Source organism: Anopheles ziemanni, chromosome 2 (assembly GCF_943734765.1).
Source record: "Anopheles ziemanni chromosome 2, idAnoZiCoDA_A2_x.2, whole genome shotgun sequence".
Lineage (NCBI taxonomy): Eukaryota > Metazoa > Arthropoda > Insecta > Diptera > Culicidae > Anopheles > Anopheles ziemanni.
This window is the reverse complement of record NC_080705.1, coordinates 68,813,297-68,835,413: the sequence shown is the minus strand read 5'-3', so window position 1 is coordinate 68,835,413 and position 22,117 is coordinate 68,813,297. Positions and strand designations below refer to the sequence as shown.

General features: G+C 44.3%; 3 protein-coding genes across 3 annotated transcripts; 2 read left to right on the top strand and 1 right to left on the bottom strand.

Annotated features, from left to right (window-relative positions):
• Window positions 1-9,662: 9,662 nt before the first annotated feature.
• On the bottom strand, window positions 9,663-12,709 carry LOC131294183 (N-alpha-acetyltransferase 35, NatC auxiliary subunit). Its single transcript, XM_058322228.1, has 11 exons — window positions 12,675-12,709; window positions 12,478-12,605; window positions 12,272-12,417; window positions 11,987-12,210; window positions 11,694-11,928; window positions 11,596-11,634; window positions 11,412-11,532; window positions 11,173-11,354; window positions 10,905-11,099; window positions 10,039-10,830; window positions 9,663-9,954 (listed from the first exon to the last, which is right to left on the bottom strand). The coding sequence occupies exons 1-11, from the start codon at window positions 12,707-12,709 to the stop codon at window positions 9,811-9,813; spliced, it is 2,241 nt and encodes a 746-aa protein (XP_058178211.1). The 3' UTR covers window positions 9,663-9,810.
• A 1,186-nt stretch (window positions 12,710-13,895) lies between these two features.
• Window positions 13,896-18,424, top strand: LOC131291825 (uncharacterized). Its single transcript, XM_058320749.1, has 6 exons — window positions 13,896-16,546; window positions 16,616-16,657; window positions 16,731-17,730; window positions 17,792-17,943; window positions 18,011-18,181; window positions 18,248-18,424. The coding sequence occupies exons 1-6, from the start codon at window positions 13,896-13,898 to the stop codon at window positions 18,417-18,419; spliced, it is 4,188 nt and encodes a 1,395-aa protein (XP_058176732.1). The 3' UTR covers window positions 18,420-18,424.
• A 625-nt stretch (window positions 18,425-19,049) lies between these two features.
• LOC131288121 (fumarylacetoacetase) lies at window positions 19,050-20,859 on the top strand. The gene is made up of 4 exons (XM_058317236.1): window positions 19,050-19,334; window positions 19,404-19,487; window positions 19,558-20,293; window positions 20,471-20,859. Exons 1-4 carry the CDS (start codon window positions 19,254-19,256, stop codon window positions 20,815-20,817), a joined length of 1,248 nt encoding a protein of 415 aa, XP_058173219.1. The 5' UTR covers window positions 19,050-19,253; the 3' UTR covers window positions 20,818-20,859.
• Window positions 20,860-22,117: the final 1,258 nt, after the last annotated feature.

Here is a 22,117-nt window from a genome sequence, read left to right as displayed (position 1 = left end):
CAGAGCCGCGACAACGGTTGGCAGCAGATAGCGCTCCAGCTGTCCAAGTATTGAAGAGGCCAACGGCTATGCAACTAACGAAAGGCTAAGCCGCTCGTTCGCAGTAATCCGGCATGGCAAAAAATCCCATATCACTTCCGCAAACCATTTGGGGACAAAGAAATTGGACGACTTCCGGTGCTTGATCCGCTGCTTTCTTGCACCGAGCGTGCAGTGGGTTGAAATATGATGGGATTTTTTTTCAACTTTTACATGATTCTTTGTCCGACCAATGATTTTTACCTTGTTTTTTAAATCATTTTTATTTTCGCCTCGCTTTGTAATCTTATCAGCCGCGCGTCACTTTCTCGTCATACCTCCGAGAGATATTCTGATGTGGTATACTCGTAGGAAATCTTCAATGTGTGCATTGTGTATAAAAACTGCACATTTTGTGTTTGATGTTTGAATTAGTGAGCATTTTTGTACACTCTTTATAACTAGCGTTGATAAACGAATGTTGAGTTAAAAACACATTGAAAGGATAAAATTAACAGATTCCATTATAAAACATGGAATATGTTGTAGGTAAAAAACATGGAATTTTATGTTATCATGTAACATAAAATAAATTTTGAATTTTGTTATTTTTATACCTTCCAAAATTACGGTTTTCTGTTTTTTAGTGGGTTTATTGTAGTACAACTTATTGAAATCGAGTAGAATGGTTTCTATCATTTGAATTATATTAATTTTGGGGGGTAATGATTTTACATATTTATATAACTTATGACTGAAACACGATTACTCTTCTGAAAATCATCTAGTTTCACAGTACACCATAAAAAATACACGAAAAAAGTGTTTATTTCTTGCTATGTGACCACTATGTGACCACTTATCCAAGTTAAACCTAAAGTCTTGAAAACCATTTGGCGTTTGTAACATCTTGTCTGCATAACACACCACATGAAAATAAATCTTTAACTCTTGGCTCGAAGTTAATCTTTGTGCATGTATACAGACAAAAATGAGCTTGTGTCATGATTTTTGTATACATCATTAATACTTTTTTTTTTAAATAAAGAGCAGTTCCACTAAACGAAGAGTAGATTGCTTCATTATAGGCCCAGAAAAAAACTCCCGCTTTCGAACAAACCACCAGGCGCCTCCATCGAGGAATATGATACGTTTCCCATCGGAAACGAAATTTAATATGGTTGAGCGAACAATGTTTGCCGAGCTTCAGGTGCCAAAACTAAGAGGAAACGCATCCCTCCGAACGTGCTTCTTAGCTTTTCGCAACTTTAAACTCGCATTATTCTTATGCCAGCGCCATAAAAAGGCGCATACAGCATTAGCGGACGAATATTTCATACCGCTCGGCGATAAACGCGAAGAAAACCCCCGCGCCAAGCACCCGGTGGGCTGCGGATAAAGGGATATTACGATGATGCTCTGGCTGGTAAGCCTTCACGGATCGCGGAATACAGCGGTTTTACCCGTTTAATATACGACCGAGCAAACATACACACACACACACCGACCGAAATACGGCTTGGAAGTGTTGCGCAGCTTGCGTGAGTACGCCACCAGGGTTCCGGTTCCGGAATCGAAAAAGTGAGGGAAAACAAAAACAACAACAATAACGAACCATTCAAACCAAAGGGACCTTCAAAACGAACCTCCGGCCCGGGTCCGGCCCCCGCGCGTCTTGCAGCATCCTTTTGCCCGGAAACGCTCCCGCAATGGAACGAAAATAACTCGACAAACACTTGTGTGGCATTAAAAATGGAACAAGTACGCACACACGAGCGCACGGCCACCGGAAGCACGAGAGCGTAGAGACGACAAGGCAAGATGAAGAAATCTTTATCCTCCCACAACACAACTCTTCTTGATCCATTCCGTACCCGGGCACAAAGCGTTTTTCCGCAGAAGCGGACTGATTATGGAGTTACCCTCAAGTTTCCGTCGACCCACCCGGCACGCGCCGAACCGTTGCCTGGACAAGAACACGAGCTGCTTGCTTTATGTGACTGCAGGGACACAAGAGGAAGAATTCTACGCTACAATACGCTTGTGTACTTGTAATTTATTTCCGCACAATATTTATTTAACATTCGCATGAGCGCCGATTATGCACGTTCATGTGTCTGTGTCGGCTTTCTAGGCGAGGGGGTGAGGGAGAATCGGCGTGCCATTACACCGATCCCCCGGCGTGAGGTGCTTCTGTTTGCCTTCTTCACTTGTTGTGTCGGGTTGGCTTTTGTCTGGCGTTGTAGTCAGGTACAAACGTCATCCGGTAGCTGCTTCTCCGTCGGGTTTGTCTTAGTCGTGCGAAGACGTTTAAACAGGTTCGACCAGGCGAACGTAATTGGTTACAGAGTGCCGATGGGGATCGCTTGAGTGCACCGACCGTGTTGCATACACAGTTGATTGATCCTGTTTGCCCGCCCGAAAGATGACGCAGCTGGTGCTCATTGCATAATTTACACAAATAACTCGTTGGACTAATTAATCCAGCTAAGTAACATCAGCTCGACGACAGGTCTCAGAATCGTATGATAACTTTAAACCAGAAAGAATCCTGTCGTATCGTATTTCTCACTTCATGCTGCGTGAGCTAATGTAAACCCGACCAGCTCCATCCATCTTAAAGTTACCACCGTTCTCCCACAACAACCTAGGATGAGCTCATATCCCTAACCACCCTCCCCCCCTTTCTTTGTTGAACTTTCCCGCCCTTTACTCCCTGTTAATGGATGGCAGTGTGTGTGCGCATATGGAAAGCTCCGGCAGGAGGATGATACCTGATATGCATGTCGATCGTTACTGTCGTGTACCTAATCGCATTAGTGGTACGCGCAATCAGACATCTACACTAATTGCAATTTATATCCCTGCCCGTGCCGCCGAAGGCCAGGAATGTGGGGCCGGCGGAGGTGGTTGGGGAGGAAGCGGGACTATTGGGTTACTTCGAGAAAAGGGCCCAGTAATGATTTGATTTCACATGATAACAACGGGAGCTGGCGAGGATTCCAGGAGTTTCGCTCATTACTCCGACCGACTGCTTAACGTTCTGCAGCGACGATGAAGGAAAACGAAACATCAAGTGCATTGTTTGATTTTCCCGGCGAGTTGTTTTGGAGGAGAGTGACATAAACAATGCTTTTGAAAACGACCAAAACTAATTGGGGTTGTAGTTCACGATTGTGCTGTGGAAGAATTTCTCTCGAAGAAGGTTCATCGCATTTAGTAATTGACTTCGTGTTGCATAGAGAGTTTTTCACGCTTTAAAATTGAACTTATGAAACATTATCTGAATTGAACACATTATCTGTGCTAAGTTCATATGAACTAATGTAATATTTCTGTTTTTTATCCTAAATTCGAAACTTCGCAGCGTTTTGGATCGTGGTAGGGAATATTAAATTCAAACTTAAACACTTAATTTTTAATTCCGTGAAATCTCCAGGAAATATCATTGACAATTCGAGCAATTCTTAAGTTTAATTTTTAATTATTATTACTGTGTGAGAGCTCACGAGAAGCCTTTTCAAAACACGAGAAGCCTTTATGTTCATGTAAAATGATTCTGATCTATTCTAAATCACGAGAAGCCTCATTTATAATAGACATGATTGAATTGAGGTTTTTCAAACACGCAAACGATGATTTTTTATCCCATCCTAAACATTATTTGCTTATCGTTGATATGTAATTTGTTTTATTCATACCGGTGTTTCTTTTTGTTTCAAGGAAATTATTAGAAACTAAACATGAAAATTGTTTGAACCACCGAGCTACAAAATAAAAAAATGTCTCAATGAAAGTAGGAAGAAGAATGATATTTATTTTGTTGGGATGCAACATTCGCATTTTCTAATCTCAAGAGTGTAAAAGATGGCAAAATATCCGAGTTTTACACTTCTTAGGACCCAAAACGACATGTAAAACGAGATCTTGTAGTTATTATTTTTTAATAAATAAAATTAAACTAAAGCAATACAATGCAGCGACTTATATGTTTAATCAAAACTTGTTCAAACATCCCATTTATTTTTTTTTTTCATTTGAATGCTTTTTTTTAGCTTCAATCTATCAACACCAGTTGATTTAAATACAGGAATTTATTGTTATTTTCTATGAAACAGAACGCTTTTGTATCTGCAACTGCAGATCATATATCATGTATCATGATCATGTGTTCGCAATCGTTTTAAGTCACAATAAACCATTTCCAGTCTATTTAGAAAGGATGAAAAGAATGATTTGACAATTCGATTTCGCTGCTATTGTGCAGGGGTTGGCTGAAGCTATCATAAAAGCATCGAATAGTCCATTAAATAGTCACACCAAATAGTGCCCCGTTTCCGAGCAGCATCGCGTGTTAATCCAACCACAATGAAATATCTACACTTTTCCAATTATATAAACCACTCAGTTGAACCTCCTTTTTTTGTCTCTCACGTATCCCAAACGCCACACCATGTTACACATCCTGTCGACATCATTACGAACTCAAATAGCATTCCATTCATTGCACTGCATTTTCCAGTTCCCAAATGGGGTTGTGGGGCCAAAAAAGGGGTGGTAGCTAGTAACGTACAGTTGGCGATAGCGACCATCAATTGTCAGAAAATATAGTTATCCACCACGCGGTCGCATAACTCGCCGGCCAAAGCGCAACGGGCTCCGATTCATGTGGTGCTCCAAATTATGTATTTATCCTTGTGACTTCCCTTCCGTGTAACGAATGGCTGTTTGTGGAAGGAAAATGCGAAATGTTATACGACAACCGTAGAGCAGAAGCATAGAACGCACCGCGTTATGTGTCAATAGCTAAACGCTTTATCAGATAATGATAATAATTCGATATGCGTAACGTTTTGGGGTTTCTACCCTCCCGTCTTTCCGACCTTCTCCTTGCACCCTCCGCGCTCAAGCTATCTGAAACGCTTTCGGCGTTGGAACGTGGCCAACGTGGTTCGGTTCGGTGTACACTCCATCAACAAACCGAACAGTGGGAAAACGGTTGTGCGTAATAATAGCAATTGAAAGCATCTCTTCGGTCCGCGTTTGGAAAACGCCGTCCGGAAGCTGACAAATATTTGCATAAAATAGCCAGCTCGCCTAGCCATGCAACGCGGACACAGCCAACCATAACCGGTTGCATTGTACGAACTTCGGTCAGACTGGCCAGAAACTGGTCGCAACCAGAAGTCGAGCAAGTCGAGTGTGAGCGTGTTTGCACAACGATTTCCTCCATCGCCATCTTCGCGCGTCCTTGCCTCGTCCGGCCAGTTCCCACATCCGCTCGAGTGTTTCACTTCGGACACTTTGTTGCTCACATTCCTAGTCTCACCGGACCGATGGGGGGGGATAACTGCCCGGCTCTCCACCGCTTCCGAGCTTTTCCTTCAACGTCGCGGAAGAGCCGCGAACATTTCCGCATTTGCATCACAATTAGATATAAACTAACTCAGACTGGCGCACGATGCACCCGAGGGAGAGAGAGTGAGGTCGAGGTATGGCATATGGGAAATGTCATTTCCCATTTTATCCTCCCCTCAACCCGCTCCCCAGCCAACCCAACTATCGGCGGGTGTTTGGTTGGCGCGTGGATCGTAAAGTTGCGGTGCCGGAACAAGCGACGCGCGACCGACCGCCAACTAAAGTGTGGCTCGTGTGGGTACCAGCCGGGTTAGAAGTGAGGGGGGGATGGTATCCTGGCAGGCTAGTGGGAGTTATCATCCTCGTGGGAAGTAAACGAATACCAGCCACCGGGAATCTGCGAAGATGCGAATGGCAACTTTAATCGTTCCATCTGGAAAATGGGATCGGATGGACTATCGACAACTATGTACTAGACTACATTCTTTGTTAACGCTTTTTGGCTATTTTGAGTTCACTACAAATCGCAGCACATTTTCTTCGTTTAAAGTGACTTTTTTTCTAGTGTCCATATGTGTTTTTACTACTTTTTGCAAGAGTTTTATCACATTTGATAGAGTTTACAAAGCAATCTCCATTGCTTTAACGGAATGAAAATTCAAAGCCATGGAAAATACGTTCGCATCTTTAACGATATTAAAATACTTTTGAGTTCTTACAGCGTACGTAAAGATTTTAACTTTGAACCAGTGTATTGAGTGATTCTTACACTTCTTCTTGGCGTAACGACCGGTTTGGTTATGCCTGCCCTTTAAGGGCTTACTCGAATTTTTTTTCTCTATGTTTATGTTGGGGTTCGATTCTTACATACTCAACTTATGTATAATTTTTAAAGTTGTAAAGTATCGTGTTTCCACAATAGTGGTCCGACTAAATTAAGGGCAAACGTTAAGATTCGAATGGAATCGAAATTGTTGGGTATTATAATGTTAATTCTATTGTTTGAAACCTTCCAATTCGTTTTAGTTTTCATAAAACATTGGTCAATTGACATCTTTTTCGGCTCGGTACATTAAATAAATAAATTATCACGATTTTCTTAATTTTGTGTACTCACTTACTAACTCTCCAGTGTTAAACAATAGAACATAAATGTTATAAATAGGAATAGAAAAGAAATGATTAATTTTTCATATAAAGTTATATTATGAAAATGAAGACTTTTTAAAATGGGTAAAAGAATACGCCAACATGATACACATAATGAACTATTAAAATATATCTAAAGTTTTCCATGTTGGTTGTTTGATATTTTTCGAAGTTTTATTTTTGATGTAAAAAAACATGAAAAACAGACAAACTATTGAAAACATATATAACTGAAGACATGCTTAAAAAGTATAATTTACGACACGGATTAGATTTCAATAAATTGATCGCCGAAATGGGTGTATGTAGAAAAGCTTGGAAGGAGCTTCAATGATTCACGGAGCAGTGCGATTAAAATCCACACTTTGTCACTAATTTGGAAAATTGTACCATCGTCCCAACGATTGCACAACGCCATTCGGTAGCGATTGGAAAAGTTTCGTTGCTGTCGATTTGCCGTCCAAACGAGACGGCGGTTAAAATTGAATGCAAAACCACCGACCGGAACCAACCGAGAAGCGGAATGCACCGGACACCGCCGTCGGTCGTAAATTGAAAATTGGTCAGATCGGCATTCCGAATCGGCCGACCAATCGGTCGGGTGCAAGCGTTCAACTTTTTGGCAAACACACATACACACCTACCCACAACCGTGGTCACACCGCCAACGCCATGTGCAACCACCCAGGCCACCGGCCACCGGAACTATTTTGTCCGTTAATGAGCCATGGGAAATCCCGTTTAGCCTTAATTACACGCCAACCCCGGGCGGGACGGGTGGCCGCTCGAAAAACGCACGAAATTAATTGCAAAAACGTTCGCTTCCCGGGTTACGCGACCAAGCCATTCGGCCGGGATCCTGAGGCCTTTTTATTGGACACCAGAGTCACCAGCGGATCCGGGGCGGGTGCGAAGATTTATCGATTCGCCGGACAATCGTCCGCGCCGTGGAACACTGGCAATTACAAATCGAAAAGGGATTGAAAATCATCGGCCCAAATCCGACCGGGTGGTTACGTGGCCACTGCTGTGACATTCGAGCGTGTTCACGAATTTGTTTGCCTTCGCCCCGGAACCGCGATCAGGTGTTGAGCCGATCGATTTTTACGCACCCTCTATCTTTCTGCCCCATCCCCCCCCCTCTACTTTCTAGCCCGAGCGGATTAAACTGGACGGCGTTTCCGGTCAGCCAACGCGCCGTATCATTAAATCGACCCGGACCCGTGGTCGGCCATCGCGCACCGTCGCGGAACAAGTCTAATTAATTTATCATCATAAATCCATCCAGTGCGGACGTTGTAAAGGCTTGCCGGAGGTGATAAAAGGTGATTGCTGGAGTCCTTCGAGCCTGGAGGCCGGACCGGTGCGTGGTTTTTATGACCGCTGGCTCCAGGGTAGTTGTCGCAGAAAGCGAACCGTTTCCGCTTATCATCGACTTCCAAGGCGCAGCATCATTCGAATGGAACCGTTACAAACATGTGCATTAAATAATTAGATAGTATAAATATAAAAACATTGTAGACGCCATATGGAACCGTAGGTCACTTCCGTCCGTTGCGGCGGAAGGTCATTCGCATAGGCATGTCCAGCGTAGGTACGCCGTTGCCCATCCTAAGTGGTTCCATTTGTAACTTGCTTCATCCGATCGGTTATTAGTAGATACGGAATTAAGCTACCGTTCAAGCGAACATTTCATGCGAAATTAATAACAAAATTAATTGTAAACCGATAATAGAGATACAACAGAATGGAATCACCGAAACCAATTTCGTTACTCGTCGAGTTTATTGAATATTATTCATCACTTTCGGAAACATAACAAGCTTTAAATTGCTCTTCCACTTTGCCATCGAACACGCTATCTCAATCGATACCATCTCTGTTGTGACCGATTACGTAAAGTGCGCGGAAATGCGTGTTGCCATAGTAATTTTCACTTACCCAGCCGCGAGAGAGCTGGCTCCAGCTGGGGGAGGGGGGGGGGGGGACCCTACGGGAAAGCAATTATCGTTCATCGTAATGCTAAACTTGTTTTGCTTTCTGCCCACCAAAATGGGTCTTTGCAAAGTTTTCCCATGTAAGCGAAAGTGATATTAGCATGTTTTCGGGAACCATAAAACTAATCAGGCGTACCGAACGGCGACACCTGTACCCGTATGTGGTGCTTCTTTCGTGCGTCGGACACACTTTTCATCGCGGTATGTGGGGGAGGGAGTAAATGTTAAGCATTTTTAAGGAAAACTTTTCCTTAAGCTCGTTCCAGCTAATCTAATATAGTGTTATTTAGTAGAGTCAGTCGTGGCTGTAGTGCTCTCTGATGGAATAATTTATCCAAAACGCATGCATTAGCACCACAATCTCAAATGTGGAAGTGTTAAACCAGCATACTTTATGAACACGCTCGGCAACGACTGGGAATCATCCGCTTTCTTGCTATTAAAACGACTTTGGTTGATTAACATACCCCAAGGCAAACGAACCCTGGGTCGCGTGCCACGACCCACGACCGGGGAGGCCCGGGCTTGACACCACCCGTTAATGGTCATAAAACGAAACCGATTACCATGTTTCTCGTATGCACGAGCGCTGACGAAGAAACCGATACAGCATAATCCCTCGAAACGTTTCGCTCCCCGGAGAGTGGGTTTCGGAGAGGGCATGCGGTCCGTCGGCGCATGTGAAACAGTCCTAGTCATCCCAAAACTTTACGACACGAGACCGACACACTCCTGAGGGTTGCTGCCGAATGCCAGTGGCGGATCATCCGAAAGCTAATAAAATGGTACATCTACCACGCGGCATGGGGGATGGGAATGGCAAACTTTCACCCATAAACGCGCGAGTACAGGGATCGTTCCAGGGTGATTGAATTATGTGCCCCTGACTTTCTGGATGCCGTTAAAACGCACTCCCGGCTGGAGCGGGGATGACCTACTTCAGCCGTTACATCGAATGGCTGGGAGAATTATCATTCCTCTCGGAAGCTGTAAGGATACTGGTAGCATATTATCTGTTTGGAAAATTACATTTTCTTATGTACGCACTCACAAGCATTCAAATTAGCAACATAGATTAATTCCTCTTTATGTGATGTATCTTTTAAAACGAACTCGAACTGTCGTATACGTTTTTCTGCACACAAAATATTTATTCATGGTACAATATACAACTTCCAGCTAGAATAAATTAGCGACAGCATTCCCCGACGACCAGTGGAATGGTACGGAGCGCGACCGTACCCACGGCTTTGACCGCAGGTTCATGCGGGTTCGTTTCTGCGCGATGCTATTTCCTTTGCTTAATGATCGGAAAGTACCGATGGCAGGAGAAATCGAACTCGGGCGGCAATTTCGACTGCCTGCTGTGCCCGCTGGCGAGCAGATTCATCATGACGAAATTCATTTTGGCCACCTTCACGACTTCGGACCACTGCAAAAGGAAGAAAAGGGTGGAAACAATTGTTGACCGTAAATTGAAATAGAACCGGTGCAAGTTGGGGAAAAAGAAACGTACATCGTCGTCCGGATTGGGGAACGTTTCCAGCAGCGTCCGAGCCTCGTGGAAGTGCTTGGCAGCGGCCGCATACAGCTCCGTCGCGGGCGATTGTAGCAGGAAAATTTTCATCTGCTTAAACTCGGAGTACGGCATCGGCGGTGGCGTCGCGAGCGTGGCAAACGGGGCAAAACGATGCTCGAAGCGAACCTGCTCGTTATCAAACGTTGGCAGCGGTTCCGGGATTCTATCCTCCTTAATGAACCCGGCCAGCGCCTTGTAGTACCCGCCGCACAACGTTTGAATGGCGTGATTGAAGATGATCTCCTTTGCGTCGGACTTGCTCTTCCGTTTCTTCGCCTTCGGTTTCTTCTGATTGGCACCCTTCGTTGCCGCCGCCTTCATGTCGGCCATGTACTCCTGCTCGGCCAGGAACGTTTCGGCCCGCGTCAGGGCGGACCCGATCCAGCAGAACAGATACTGGTAGAGGTACCAGAAAATGTACAAATACTCGTGCACACTGTAAAGCTCCAGCTCTAACCCCGCCAGCAGGTAGAAGGACATCGCCCGCAGACAATGGTAGAACACCCACGTGCCGAAGCACGCCAGATGCTGACGCGAGTTTTCATTCTTCAGCGACAGCGAGTGCAGGTAAACGTCGACCCGTTCCGCTTCGTCCTGCAGGTGTGCGAAGCTTGACATTATCATGCCCAGCCGGTCCCGTTGCCGGGCGCGATTGTATCCGCAGATTGCAAACAGTGTACTAAACGTCGGTTCGTTGTACTCGAAAAACGAATTGACGCACATTACGGCCTGCGAAAAAAAAAAATCGAAGATGAAATCAAATGAAAATAGTCGTGTACGGTCAACCACACAACGAAACATACGCCCACATGGTTAAACAGTGGATTATCGGGAAGCAGAACGGGAGGGGCAATGAACGCCCTGGCAGACTCTTTGAGCACCTCCGTCAGCGGTTTCACCCCGAACACCTTGCCACGGGCAGGCAGATACAAGGTTTGCGGGATGCTCCGAGACAGTAGACATGGTCCGAACTTTTTGCTGAAATCCATAAGAAAATTCTACGCGAGAAAAATTATTTCTGGAACAATTTTTAACCGCCAAACATAGGAAGAAAGGATCACGAGAAATTACCAAAGCGGCGTGAAAGTTGGTACAGTTCACTATTTTGCAGGCATGCTTTATGCGCTGTATCAATTCTACCAGATACTGGATGCTCGATTTGCGGTCCTTGATTTTGGTGCTCCTGGGAAAGGTCGGAGGAAGCAACCGTTGGTTCACCATCATGGAAAAGCCCATCGGATTCGGTGCGTCGGCTAAAATGAAGACAATGTACCAAAACGAAGAAAAATCGCCACACGTTTCATGCTTACATCCTTCCTCCGGTTGCGTGCCGAGATCGATTGTCTTCTCCATGGTCTGTGCCAGCTCCAATGCACCGTTCAACGATTTCACAATGTCGACCATCTCATTTTTCGTCGGTGAAACGCTTTGCTGAAAAACAGTAAAACAGATTAATATCTAAATTTAAAAAATATCATCCCTTTCCATCCTTACCACCGTTATTTCTTGCCCTAGCTGCCATGTCGTACTTTGCTACAATTTAAAAAGGATTAGTTATGCATCTTAATCTTTAACCCTTGGGTTAGACATACTTTCACTGGGTAAAGCGAGACCAAACATTGCAGAAACAGCCTGGTAAAACGCATTCTTGTCAGCAATGCTTGTATTGCATCTTTTTCCGTCTCGTCTTCAACATCCTTAGCCTTTTTGATCAGATCGTCCTCTGCAGTTTTCAACATATTCAATGCTTTAGCCTCCGTTATTTCTGAGCACAGGTTGTTGTCGAATGTGCCAAGTTGGAAGTCTTCCTCTTCGAAAACATGAGCCCTACGAATAAAATCATAATTTATAACAGTGAAGACTTGAGCAGTAGAACACAAGTTACCTGAAGATGAAATTTCTTATCAAGTTAATAATCTTCTGTATTGCAATGGAAAACGATTTCATCGTTTTACACTCGACGCGGTTCGGTTTATGAAGATAGAGGCAGGTGAGTACGGTTTGTGCCATCGAGTGTCCCTCCAGCCATGAAACGGTACACGAGTAAACTGCATCGATGATGCCAATGCATTCCTTTGGCTCCAAGTTGACCAACTTAAGCTGACCCGTCTAAGGGGAAGGGAAGAAGAAAGGAATTATTTCGTAAATATATCTTTTACGATCGCATTACCTCGACTGCAGTATCAAATGTTAACGGTGTGGCTTCCCTGTTGCAGCACATTCCGGCATCCATTTTCGGGTCCATCATTTCGATAGCGGACATTGCCTCGAGCAACCCGAACAGCGAGTCATGCACAAGTTCTCCGAGCTTTAGATCTGTAAATCATCGATATTAGTTTCTTTGCAACAATGAATTGTTCTACGCGGGTGCCTTACCTTTTACACAATCGAAAAAATCGGTCGTGATGTCCGTCCATTCATCGATTGGTACTGTTGCTCCCGGATTGCTTCCTTCTTCGCCTGCAGGAGTTGCTTGTGGATTGGTACCATCACTGCTGGTGACACTGTAAAACAATCAAAACAGGATGTTAGTATACTTTGCAATCACTCCACTTGGAACGAGATGTAGTTACGTTAAATCTTGAATTTCGACCCCGGTCTGCTGCATGGCGCTTTTCAATGCTTGCAAAAATCCTGCTGCGAGACAATGCAAGAGAATTTGCAAGACGATACTTTCTAATATTTGTTTTCCTGTCTAAATCAATTCTGACCAAGGTGCCAAATACCAAGGTGCATGATGTAGACATTTTTTTGACAGTTATCAAACCTATTTGTTGTTGAAGTTGGTTTCAGTGACGATCTTTTTTTTATTCTTCTATTTCTTCTTCTTGGCGTATCGATCTTGTTAGTCATGCCTGTCTCATGAAGGGATTACAAGACTTTTTCCCTTTGAGTACGTGGATAGTCAGTCCTCTCGTACAGGGGAGGGTCCGGTCTCGGTTGGGATTCGAACCCAAGCCGTCGAGGTGGTGAGCCCCGGCGCTCATGGGCCGATTTTCTAACCGGCGCTACCGCTCGGCTGTCGCGGACCCATTTTTTATTAAATGAAGAAATAAATCTTTGTTCACTTGAACAATTGGTTGAAAATCATCAATCCAGTGTCCAGAATCCAGTGAATCCGGTTAAGTTCGGTATGAATCCGGTTGAATCTGGTTGAATCCGGTTTGAATCTGGTTTGAATTAGGTTAAACCCGTTTGAATTAGGTTGAATTCGTTTGAATCCGGTTGAATCAGGTTTGAATCCAGTGAATCTGGTTGAATCCGGTTGAATTCGGTTTAAATCTGGTTTGAATCCAGTTGAGTCCAGTTTGTATCCGGTTGAATTCAGTTGAAACAGGTTTTAATCCAGTTGAATCTAGTTGAATCCGGTTGAATCCGTTTGAATCCGGTTGAATCCGGTTTAAATCTGGTTTGAATTCAATTGAATCCAGTTGAATGCGGTTGCATCCGGTTGAATCCGGTTGAATTTCGTAGAATCTGGTTGAATCTTCCGGTTGTGTCTGGTTTAATCCGGTGTCTAGTTCAATCCGGTTGAATCCTTTTTAAATCCGGTTGAATCCAGTTGAATCCAGTTGAATCCAGTTGAATTCAGTAGAATCTGGTGCTGTTGTAATGATATCATCTGAAAACCCCTGTAATATGTCAGATATAACACACAATTTCACTCTACCTGAAAGGTTCCACTCCTTGGGAAATGGACTTCACGCACACATGTTTAGTTTTGGCATTTCTCATATGGCAAACGTAAACAAAACAGTGCCGGCTAAATCTAAAATTTCCCCGAACGTGGTAAAATGGTTTACAAAACGAAATTCGTCCATGATTTGTGCACAACTAGTACGGAAATTCACGAGGAAGTGATACAGTTCGCACTCAACGAGAAAGCTTTCTTTCAAAATGTCCGTAACTTGCGTAAATCGTCACTCGAAGCATTTGTTTACGTATTGCTGATGAAAAAACGTGGCAAACTTCCCAAGTCCCTGCAAGTTATCCAACTGACCGTGCAGGAAATAATAGCCATCATTCATGAAAACTATTTACGCTTGCAAGCCGACAGTGAAACATTCGGATGGATCTTGAGTGCCCTTACTCTGACGATACTGGTCGAAGAAGATGTTGGAGCCATACGATCAGAATTGGAATTACTGGTGAAAATGTTTGGAACGGAATACATCGAGCTACCCGTCTACTACGATGTGCTGAGAACGTTACTCATCTTGGCAAAAGAACGCCCGGAATTATGTTCATTATTTAATGCGTTTGAAGGCGAAGAAATGATAAGAAGGCTTGCTTCGGAATCAAAAGTGGTGAGAATGAAGGCGCTCGCATGCTTGCAAACGCTAATGGAATTCTATCCCAAACTATTCGACGTGTGGCTGCGAATGCTTCAAGATACAAAACTAATCACCGAAAATAGGTCATTTATGCTTCATCAGTTGATGGAAACTTTACTTCGATTGGAGGACAAACAAGCGGAAATATTGTCAGTCATACAGTGCGATCATGTTTGGCCCATCGTGATGGAAAGCCTCACTGGAAAAGTAGCGGTATGTCGGAAAGAAGCCTTGGCCTTCGTACAGTACGCCATCGGTTATGCAAAGCAGTTTCAGCAAGATTTGTCCAGTACATATTTCAACTGGTTCCAGGACAAAACACGATCGGAGATACTAAACAACGCCTGGCAGTCGTTTGTAGTCATTGCCGAAGCATTGAACGAAACACAAACTCATCTGATTCTGCCAGCATTGGAGTTGCTTGAGAAGGTAGATCCCCTGCACGTGGCATGGAAAAATTTGCTTCTACGGTTAATTTTGCTGCACGATAACCCACGTGTTGCAAATAGCGGGATACAGCACTTTCTGAAGCAAAGATCCTTTGATCCTTCTGATACGGTGCTGGAAAATCAATTCTTAGAAGCATTCAACCGAATGACACTGTTCGACAACGTTGCTGAAATCATTCATGCCCTGAAACAGTACTACAACAATGCTGAAGCATTGTCATACTTGACGAATTCCATCCAGGATATAAGTTGGAACTCAGTACCGTACTATTGCATCGTAAACGTGATACATGAACAATCAGACCTGTTAAAAACAGACGAAGCTGGATGCTTTATCTCGCTAAAAAGCCTCAGCAATTGCGTAAAAGTATGTCACGAAGTGAAAAACGTATCGCTTCGGTACATCACAGTTGTATTGCTGTTGAAAACTATCACGCGATACGTGAACCGATGTCGGAAGGTTACGAGATCAAATCAGCTTCTGGTGCTTGTATGCGAGATTGAGAAACTTTCATCGGTGTTTACCATATTGCCGGAACATGTTCAGGATGAATCAGGTACAACGTTTTGTGACGCTATAACGGAAGAAGCATTATTGGCGCACCTGCCAATGGTCACCGTCACCGACACGTTTTTCATAAAAAACATACTGGTCAAATGGATCGTCAATGCACAACCGGTCAAGCAGGATAAGCTGATGAAGACTCTTTCACAATCAAATCATGTCATTTTTTGGAACATTCTTCATCAATTACCAGAAACGGTTCACATACGCATTTTAAAGACCTTACCAGATGCCACACCCCCTCAAATGCTTGAAATAAAACAAGCAATACAATCGAAGATACCAATTTCGCCTACTATGTTCTCCACACTTAGAGAAGTGTCGAAATCTGTACGATTAGCGAAGAAAGTATCGGCTCCATGCAGCAATGGATGGAATGAAATCCTCAATGATCTTCGGAACCAACTCCACGATCGTTTGATCCTATTCGACAATACCGACGCGGTGGCAGTTGAAACGATTCAAATTGCTCATCTATGCATCATACATATGGGGGATGTTTGCAGCGCGTCAAACATATTGGAATCAATTTTCCACATAATGTTCAAAAACAACCTCCAGCGTCAGCAATCAGCAAAGCTATCGATCGACCAACTGTATGTCATGATGTCGGAAATCTTTTTACTCTACTGCCATGAAAATGGGCTTCGTTCTGAAGACGATTGGTTGAAACTAATCAGTCTTCTTGACGTCGGAAACATCGACGTCTTGATGAATGTGCTCGAGATACTACACTCACAATCGCACCATAAAGCACGTCTCGTTGTAGTTAATCGATGTTATAAGGAGATATTGAACTACCGTAAATCAGATCATTTTATGAAACTGATCAAAAAGTTCATTGCCATGTTACTAATACCCTACACAAGGCTGAACGATGTAGCGGAAATTGATCCATACGACGTACAAATCGACCCAAAAGAAACTGCCTATATAGAATTGTTTCTCGAGCAAGCGAGCACCATCTATGGGTTGGCAAACATCGTATTCGAGAACATCTTCCAACTTCCCATACCGATCATCCTCAACTGGAGCGCCTTCGGGAAGCTGCTGTTGCAGGGAATTACTTTAGGAGATGTTCAAAAGCGAGATCAAAAGTGAGTTGAGTTGTGAACGCCATTCTTGTGTTAACAGTCAGTAGATGATTTGTTTTTTTCTATTTTTAGGATAGAAAATGAAGTAATTGATCATTGCGCTTTTGAAGTATCGTAAGTACCAGTATCAATAAATTTACCTTCCAGAATTTTCTTTTTGAATAAGGTTGTTGATGATTAATTTTAGGTTAAATCAGCATCCCCGATATGTTGCCCAAGCGGACGCACGTGTTCGCGTACTATGCGTCCTGTTCCTGTACCGAATCGTTCAGGCAAATCACCCCGACGCGGTTCTGTTTCTCCTTAAACTGGAACGAATGCTGATGGAACGTTTTGTGCAAATAACGAAGGCAAAGGAACGATATTATGCCGATTCTATTACGCACCGGCAGAAGCTACGCATCATTCAAGCCCTTTGCGTTGTTCTCAAGCTGACCGGTACGAAACCATACCCACTACTGGAGGTCATGCTGTACGAAACGAATCAACCGAACATCAACTATCTGATCGAACTGATCGTGGCCGATAGCACGATCGATACACTCACTATCGCCAATTCGCTCCGTAACGAAAAGGTTAAAGTATCCGGCATACAGTCGGTGTTCGTCATACTTTGGCTGCGCTGCTGCCAGACCTCGACGCTCAACGAAAAGTATATCTATCTGCTGCTGCCCTGGACGATGGCGCAAAACTTCTCCACCCGCCTGTACGCACAGATAACAATCACGAAGCTGATCGCAAAGTTCTCCCCGCAACCCATCGAAGAGGGTCCTTTCGGGGAGATCTATGCAGCCGTGAACAGCTACCTCCGGCAGGGTAACGTGGAGCGTAACATAGAGAAATGTATGAAAGATTTCCGTTTCAACAGTGTTTTCGATTACGGGAATCTGTTGACGATGGAAAATATCTTTCACAACATACCGAAGGTTTCCATGGCGCCACCGGAGGACGTCGTCGGGACGGCAATACTGAAAGATTGCCTCCAAATGTTGGGCCTCGGGGAGAGTCACCTTGGGCAGCCTCTCGAGTTCGATGAGTTATCGATCGAAAAGCGCGAAAATCTTTTCCTGGCCCAATCGGTTGGGGGTGCCGATTTTGTGCAGCGAAAAATTGTACCCTTAAAGAACCTAGAGCCGAGCCAGGAACTACTGCTTGGGTTGCCGGAGAATTTGTGTCTCAAGAAGATGGTAAGTGGATGAAGGTGCATGGATTTTTTCCTCAACCGTTAATCGCCTTTTCTATTCAAAGGACTACACGGAAGGTCTGATAGTTGTGGCGAGTCTGGTTAATCGGGCACCAAATCTCGGAGGGTTGGCCAGAACGAGCGAAATTTTCGCAGTGAAACAGTTCGTCATCAATTCCCTCCAAGATATCGACAATAAGGAATTTCAAGCATTGAGGTAATTCAGGATAAACCGAGGAAAACTATTGTTACTGATTGTCTACTTCCCATGCTCATTTGTACAGTATGACCGCAGAAAAGTGGTTAAACGTTGGCGAGCTGAAAGCACACAAGCTGGTCGAGTACCTACAGGAGATGAAGGATAAAGGATATTCGATTGTTGGCGCTGAACAAACGACTGGCAGTAAACCGATTCAACAACTTGAATTTCCTAAAAAGTGCATTCTCGTCCTAGGGTAAGTCCTAAACACTCATCGGTTGATAAACATTTGACTTATTTCTGTGGTCCCGTTTATTTATAGGCACGAGAAAAATGGTCTTCCTGCGGAAATCATACGACATCTAGATTTAATCGGTGAGATTCCACAGTTTGGTGTGGTACGTTCCCTAAACGTCCACGTAACTGGTGCCATTTTCATGTGGGAATACGCGAAGCAGCATCACGTCACAAAAATGCTTGAGAAGGCTGATTAATCATTAAGGTACAATGTTTTTTCTAAATCTTAAAACTATAATACATGAACGATGTTTCTGGTTTAAGAGCTATTTTTGAAAATAATTCAAAGAAAAACTAAATGTGTTCTTTATATCACGGATTCAATATACGAAAATACAGCTAAGTTTGTTTTGCCACAAAATTCATAATTTGTTTTATCCTAGACATATTTTACTCACATTGTGTATACAACACAATTTGTAATTGTTATAATTTATGTAAAATTGTAAATAAAATTGTTTTATATCATCCTTACTTGAACAAATATTTCTACAGCTAATACAACTCAATTTGTGTTTACTCAAAATATAATAAATTTTGTAATGAGATTTCAATTTAGTTTGGCTTATGTGGAATAGTTCGTGGATAAAAATAAGCCACCCTCCACGATACTTTGTAACAAACCATCCGGCGATCTACCTCAGATCAGGCCACAAACGAGAATGTAAATGAGCTTATCTCCGCGCATGGATGCCTACAATGCTGGAACCGGCTCCAAAACTGTTCCCATGCGTTGCTCGACAACAAACGCACACATTAGAACAGCGTTAGACGCGAACATCGTGGGGCTGCTAAGCTAACAACCACATCCGCGCAGTGTCGTTAGACTGAACTGGACGTAAACAACTTGCGTCGATCGCCTCGTATACCGGCAGTACCGGATTAGGAATTTAGTTATCTACGGAGAACGCCCGCGATAGGCCGTGTGGAGTGTAATCATAGTTCGGTTGTGGTTAACGTTGTTCAGCGTGGTTTGTGTCTTCAGTTCGATTCTTTACTCACCGCAACGATCGTACCATCATCGCAGAACCATGTCGTTTGTCAACGTTCCACAGGGAAGCGACTTCCCGATCGAAAATCTTCCATATGGCGTCTTCAGTACCGCGGCTAATGTAAGGTGTATCTGAACGCGCTAAGATTATCGTTTGCTTTAACCTTTTCTCTCGCTTCTCTCTGCGCAGCCAACGGCCAGGATTGGTGTGGCGATTGGCGATCAAATCCTCGATCTTTCTGCCGTGAAACAATTTTACCCAGAAAATGTTCGTGTAAGTACGAAGAACATTGTTTAACTTGCCAGTTATTTCACGTCAAATCATTTGTATTTTCCCTCACTAGGCCGCTCTTGGCGCCACCGTCCTTAATGACTTAATGTCCCTGGGCTGTGATGCGTGGTCGGAAGTGAGACGCATTACCAAGGAGCTCCTGCTGGAAGGTTCCGCGCTACACAAGGATGCCGATCTGCAAGCCCAGGCGTTGGTTTTGCAATCCGATGCGAAAATGCACCTTCCGGCCAACATCGGCGACTATACGGACTTCTACTCGTCGATCCATCATGCCACCAACGTCGGTGTGATGTTCCGCGGCAAAGAGAATGCCCTGATGCCCAACTGGAAGCACCTACCGGTCGGTTATCATGGTCGAGCCAGCTCGGTCGTCGTCTCCGGAACTCCGATCCGTCGTCCGTACGGTCAAACGCTGCCGGTCGATGGAGCGAATCCAGCTTTCGGACCCTGCCGGTTGTTCGATTTCGAGCTGGAAATGGCCTTCTTCGTCGGTGGCCCTCCGACGGCACTGGGAGAGCGAGTTTCTGTCCGTGACGCAGCGAACCGTGTCTTCGGCATGGTGCTGATGAACGATTGGAGCGCACGGGACATCCAAAAGTGGGAGTACGTACCGTTGGGGCCGTTCACGGCGAAGAATCTCGGTACCACCATCTCACCCTGGGTTGTCCCGGTGGCCGCCCTTGAGCCGTTTCTGGTGGATAACTTCCCCCAGGACCCGACACCGTTCCCCTATCTTCAGCACGAGCAAAAGTTTAACTTCGACATCAAACTGGAGGTCGACATTAAGCGTAAGTCAAATTCGAATGATAGCCGACGATCGCCGAGGCGCGATCCGGTTCTGGTGCTCAACGAAAGTGAAACCTGTTTTCAATACGACTCGTTCGTGCATTAGAATACATTCTTTCTGACATTCCTCTTTTCCTGTTTTTGTTTGTCGTTTCTCCTCCCAACGGGCGACACATCAGCGAAGGCAACGGGCGTAGCAACGACGGTCTGCCGGTCGAACTACCGAAACCTGTACTGGACGGCGCTGCAGCAGATCGCGCATCACACTGTTACCGGGTGTAATCTAAAACCGGGCGACCTGATGGCGTCGGGAACGATCAGTGGCGATGCGTCCGACTCGTTCGGTTCGATGCTGGAGCTAAGCTGGAAGGGCACCAAACAGGTTCCGTTGGCGGGCGGTGAGACGCGCAAATTTCTGCAGGACAACGACGAAGTTACCATCCGCGGACACTGCAGCACGGAGGGTTTGCGCATCGGGTTCGGTTCCTGTACCGGAGTGGTGCTTCCGGCGACACCGTTCGAGTAGTGCGCTCACGAAATATATTCCACTCCCAATCTGTTGATTATTGCATGCAAAAATAAATCGATTCGTTTGAGTTTATTCGAAAAAAAAAAGAAGTTTAACAAAACCGGTTTCCGTTAGATATGATACGCTTTATTTAATCATGTTGTGACCATCGCATACGCACGTTCGCTCGAATGAATCTCGGGTTAGCCGTTTTTCTCCTTCGACATCGCATTTATTTTATTTCTTTTCAACAACACATAACATCTAGGTAGGGAGTTTGTTTATGCTTTCATTGTTTGTTACGTTTGTGTGTTCTAGTTTTTTGTCTGACTGCTTTAAATGATGTGTGGATTCTGCTTGCCATTCCTTAAGTTTCGATTTCATTTTGCTCAGTTAAGCTGAACGCCGCAACGGCACAGCGGCATTGCGTCCAGGTCCAGATTGAATTGGAGCGCCATTTAAAAGGTGTTTCGGTGCTGGGAAACTCGACTCGTACCTTTCAGATCAGAGTAGAGGAAATGCGGGTGAAAATTTCTACAACTTTTTCCATTTGTGCTAGCGATGGCAGAGTTTTCCTCACATTTGGCTATGCTTTGTGTTCGCATCTGCAGCTAGAAGAACTAATTGCTGAGTACACGCGCTTGTTGAGTGCTTTTCCGACAACAACTGAAGCGAACTAATGCGTTATAGTTGCGGATGATTTTCTGGTTTTCTTCTATATAGAGTGTCGTTCGTCTTGACTAACTTTTTTTGTGTAATTGTACATTTTAATATACGATTGTTTTTTTTTTCTTCTTTTTGTGTAGCGTATGCTTTTCTTTAAATTCACTGACCATTACATTACATAAACGATTCACATCACTTTCGAGATGAAATATACAGACAGGACGATGGGCTGGCCGGATGGTGGATGGAGGGCCGGGCATGCTTCGGTTAGCCGCGTACCCCACTAGCCCTCCTGCTCCTCGCGCAAGCCACCACGCCATCCCACCGCCATCAAACGAGAGTATCTGAGAGTGAGCATGAATCGTTGATTAATTAACATTTCATTTGAAGGAAGACTTTGTGATTTTGTCGTTTGTTTGCTTGTTTGCAATTTACTTCGTTTTTTCTTACTAGCACTCTTCTCCTCCTCTGCTCACTGCACAACCTCGGTCGAGCCTGTGGTCAATGTTCACAGAGCACTAGTCCTTAAAATTAGAGTACTACTAAAATCATACCAACTATGTTCGTTCACGTTCACGGTTGAGCTTCTGCTGGAATCCCCAATCTAAATAGTCCAGTTAGATTCTACAGCGTATGCCGTTGACGTAACACA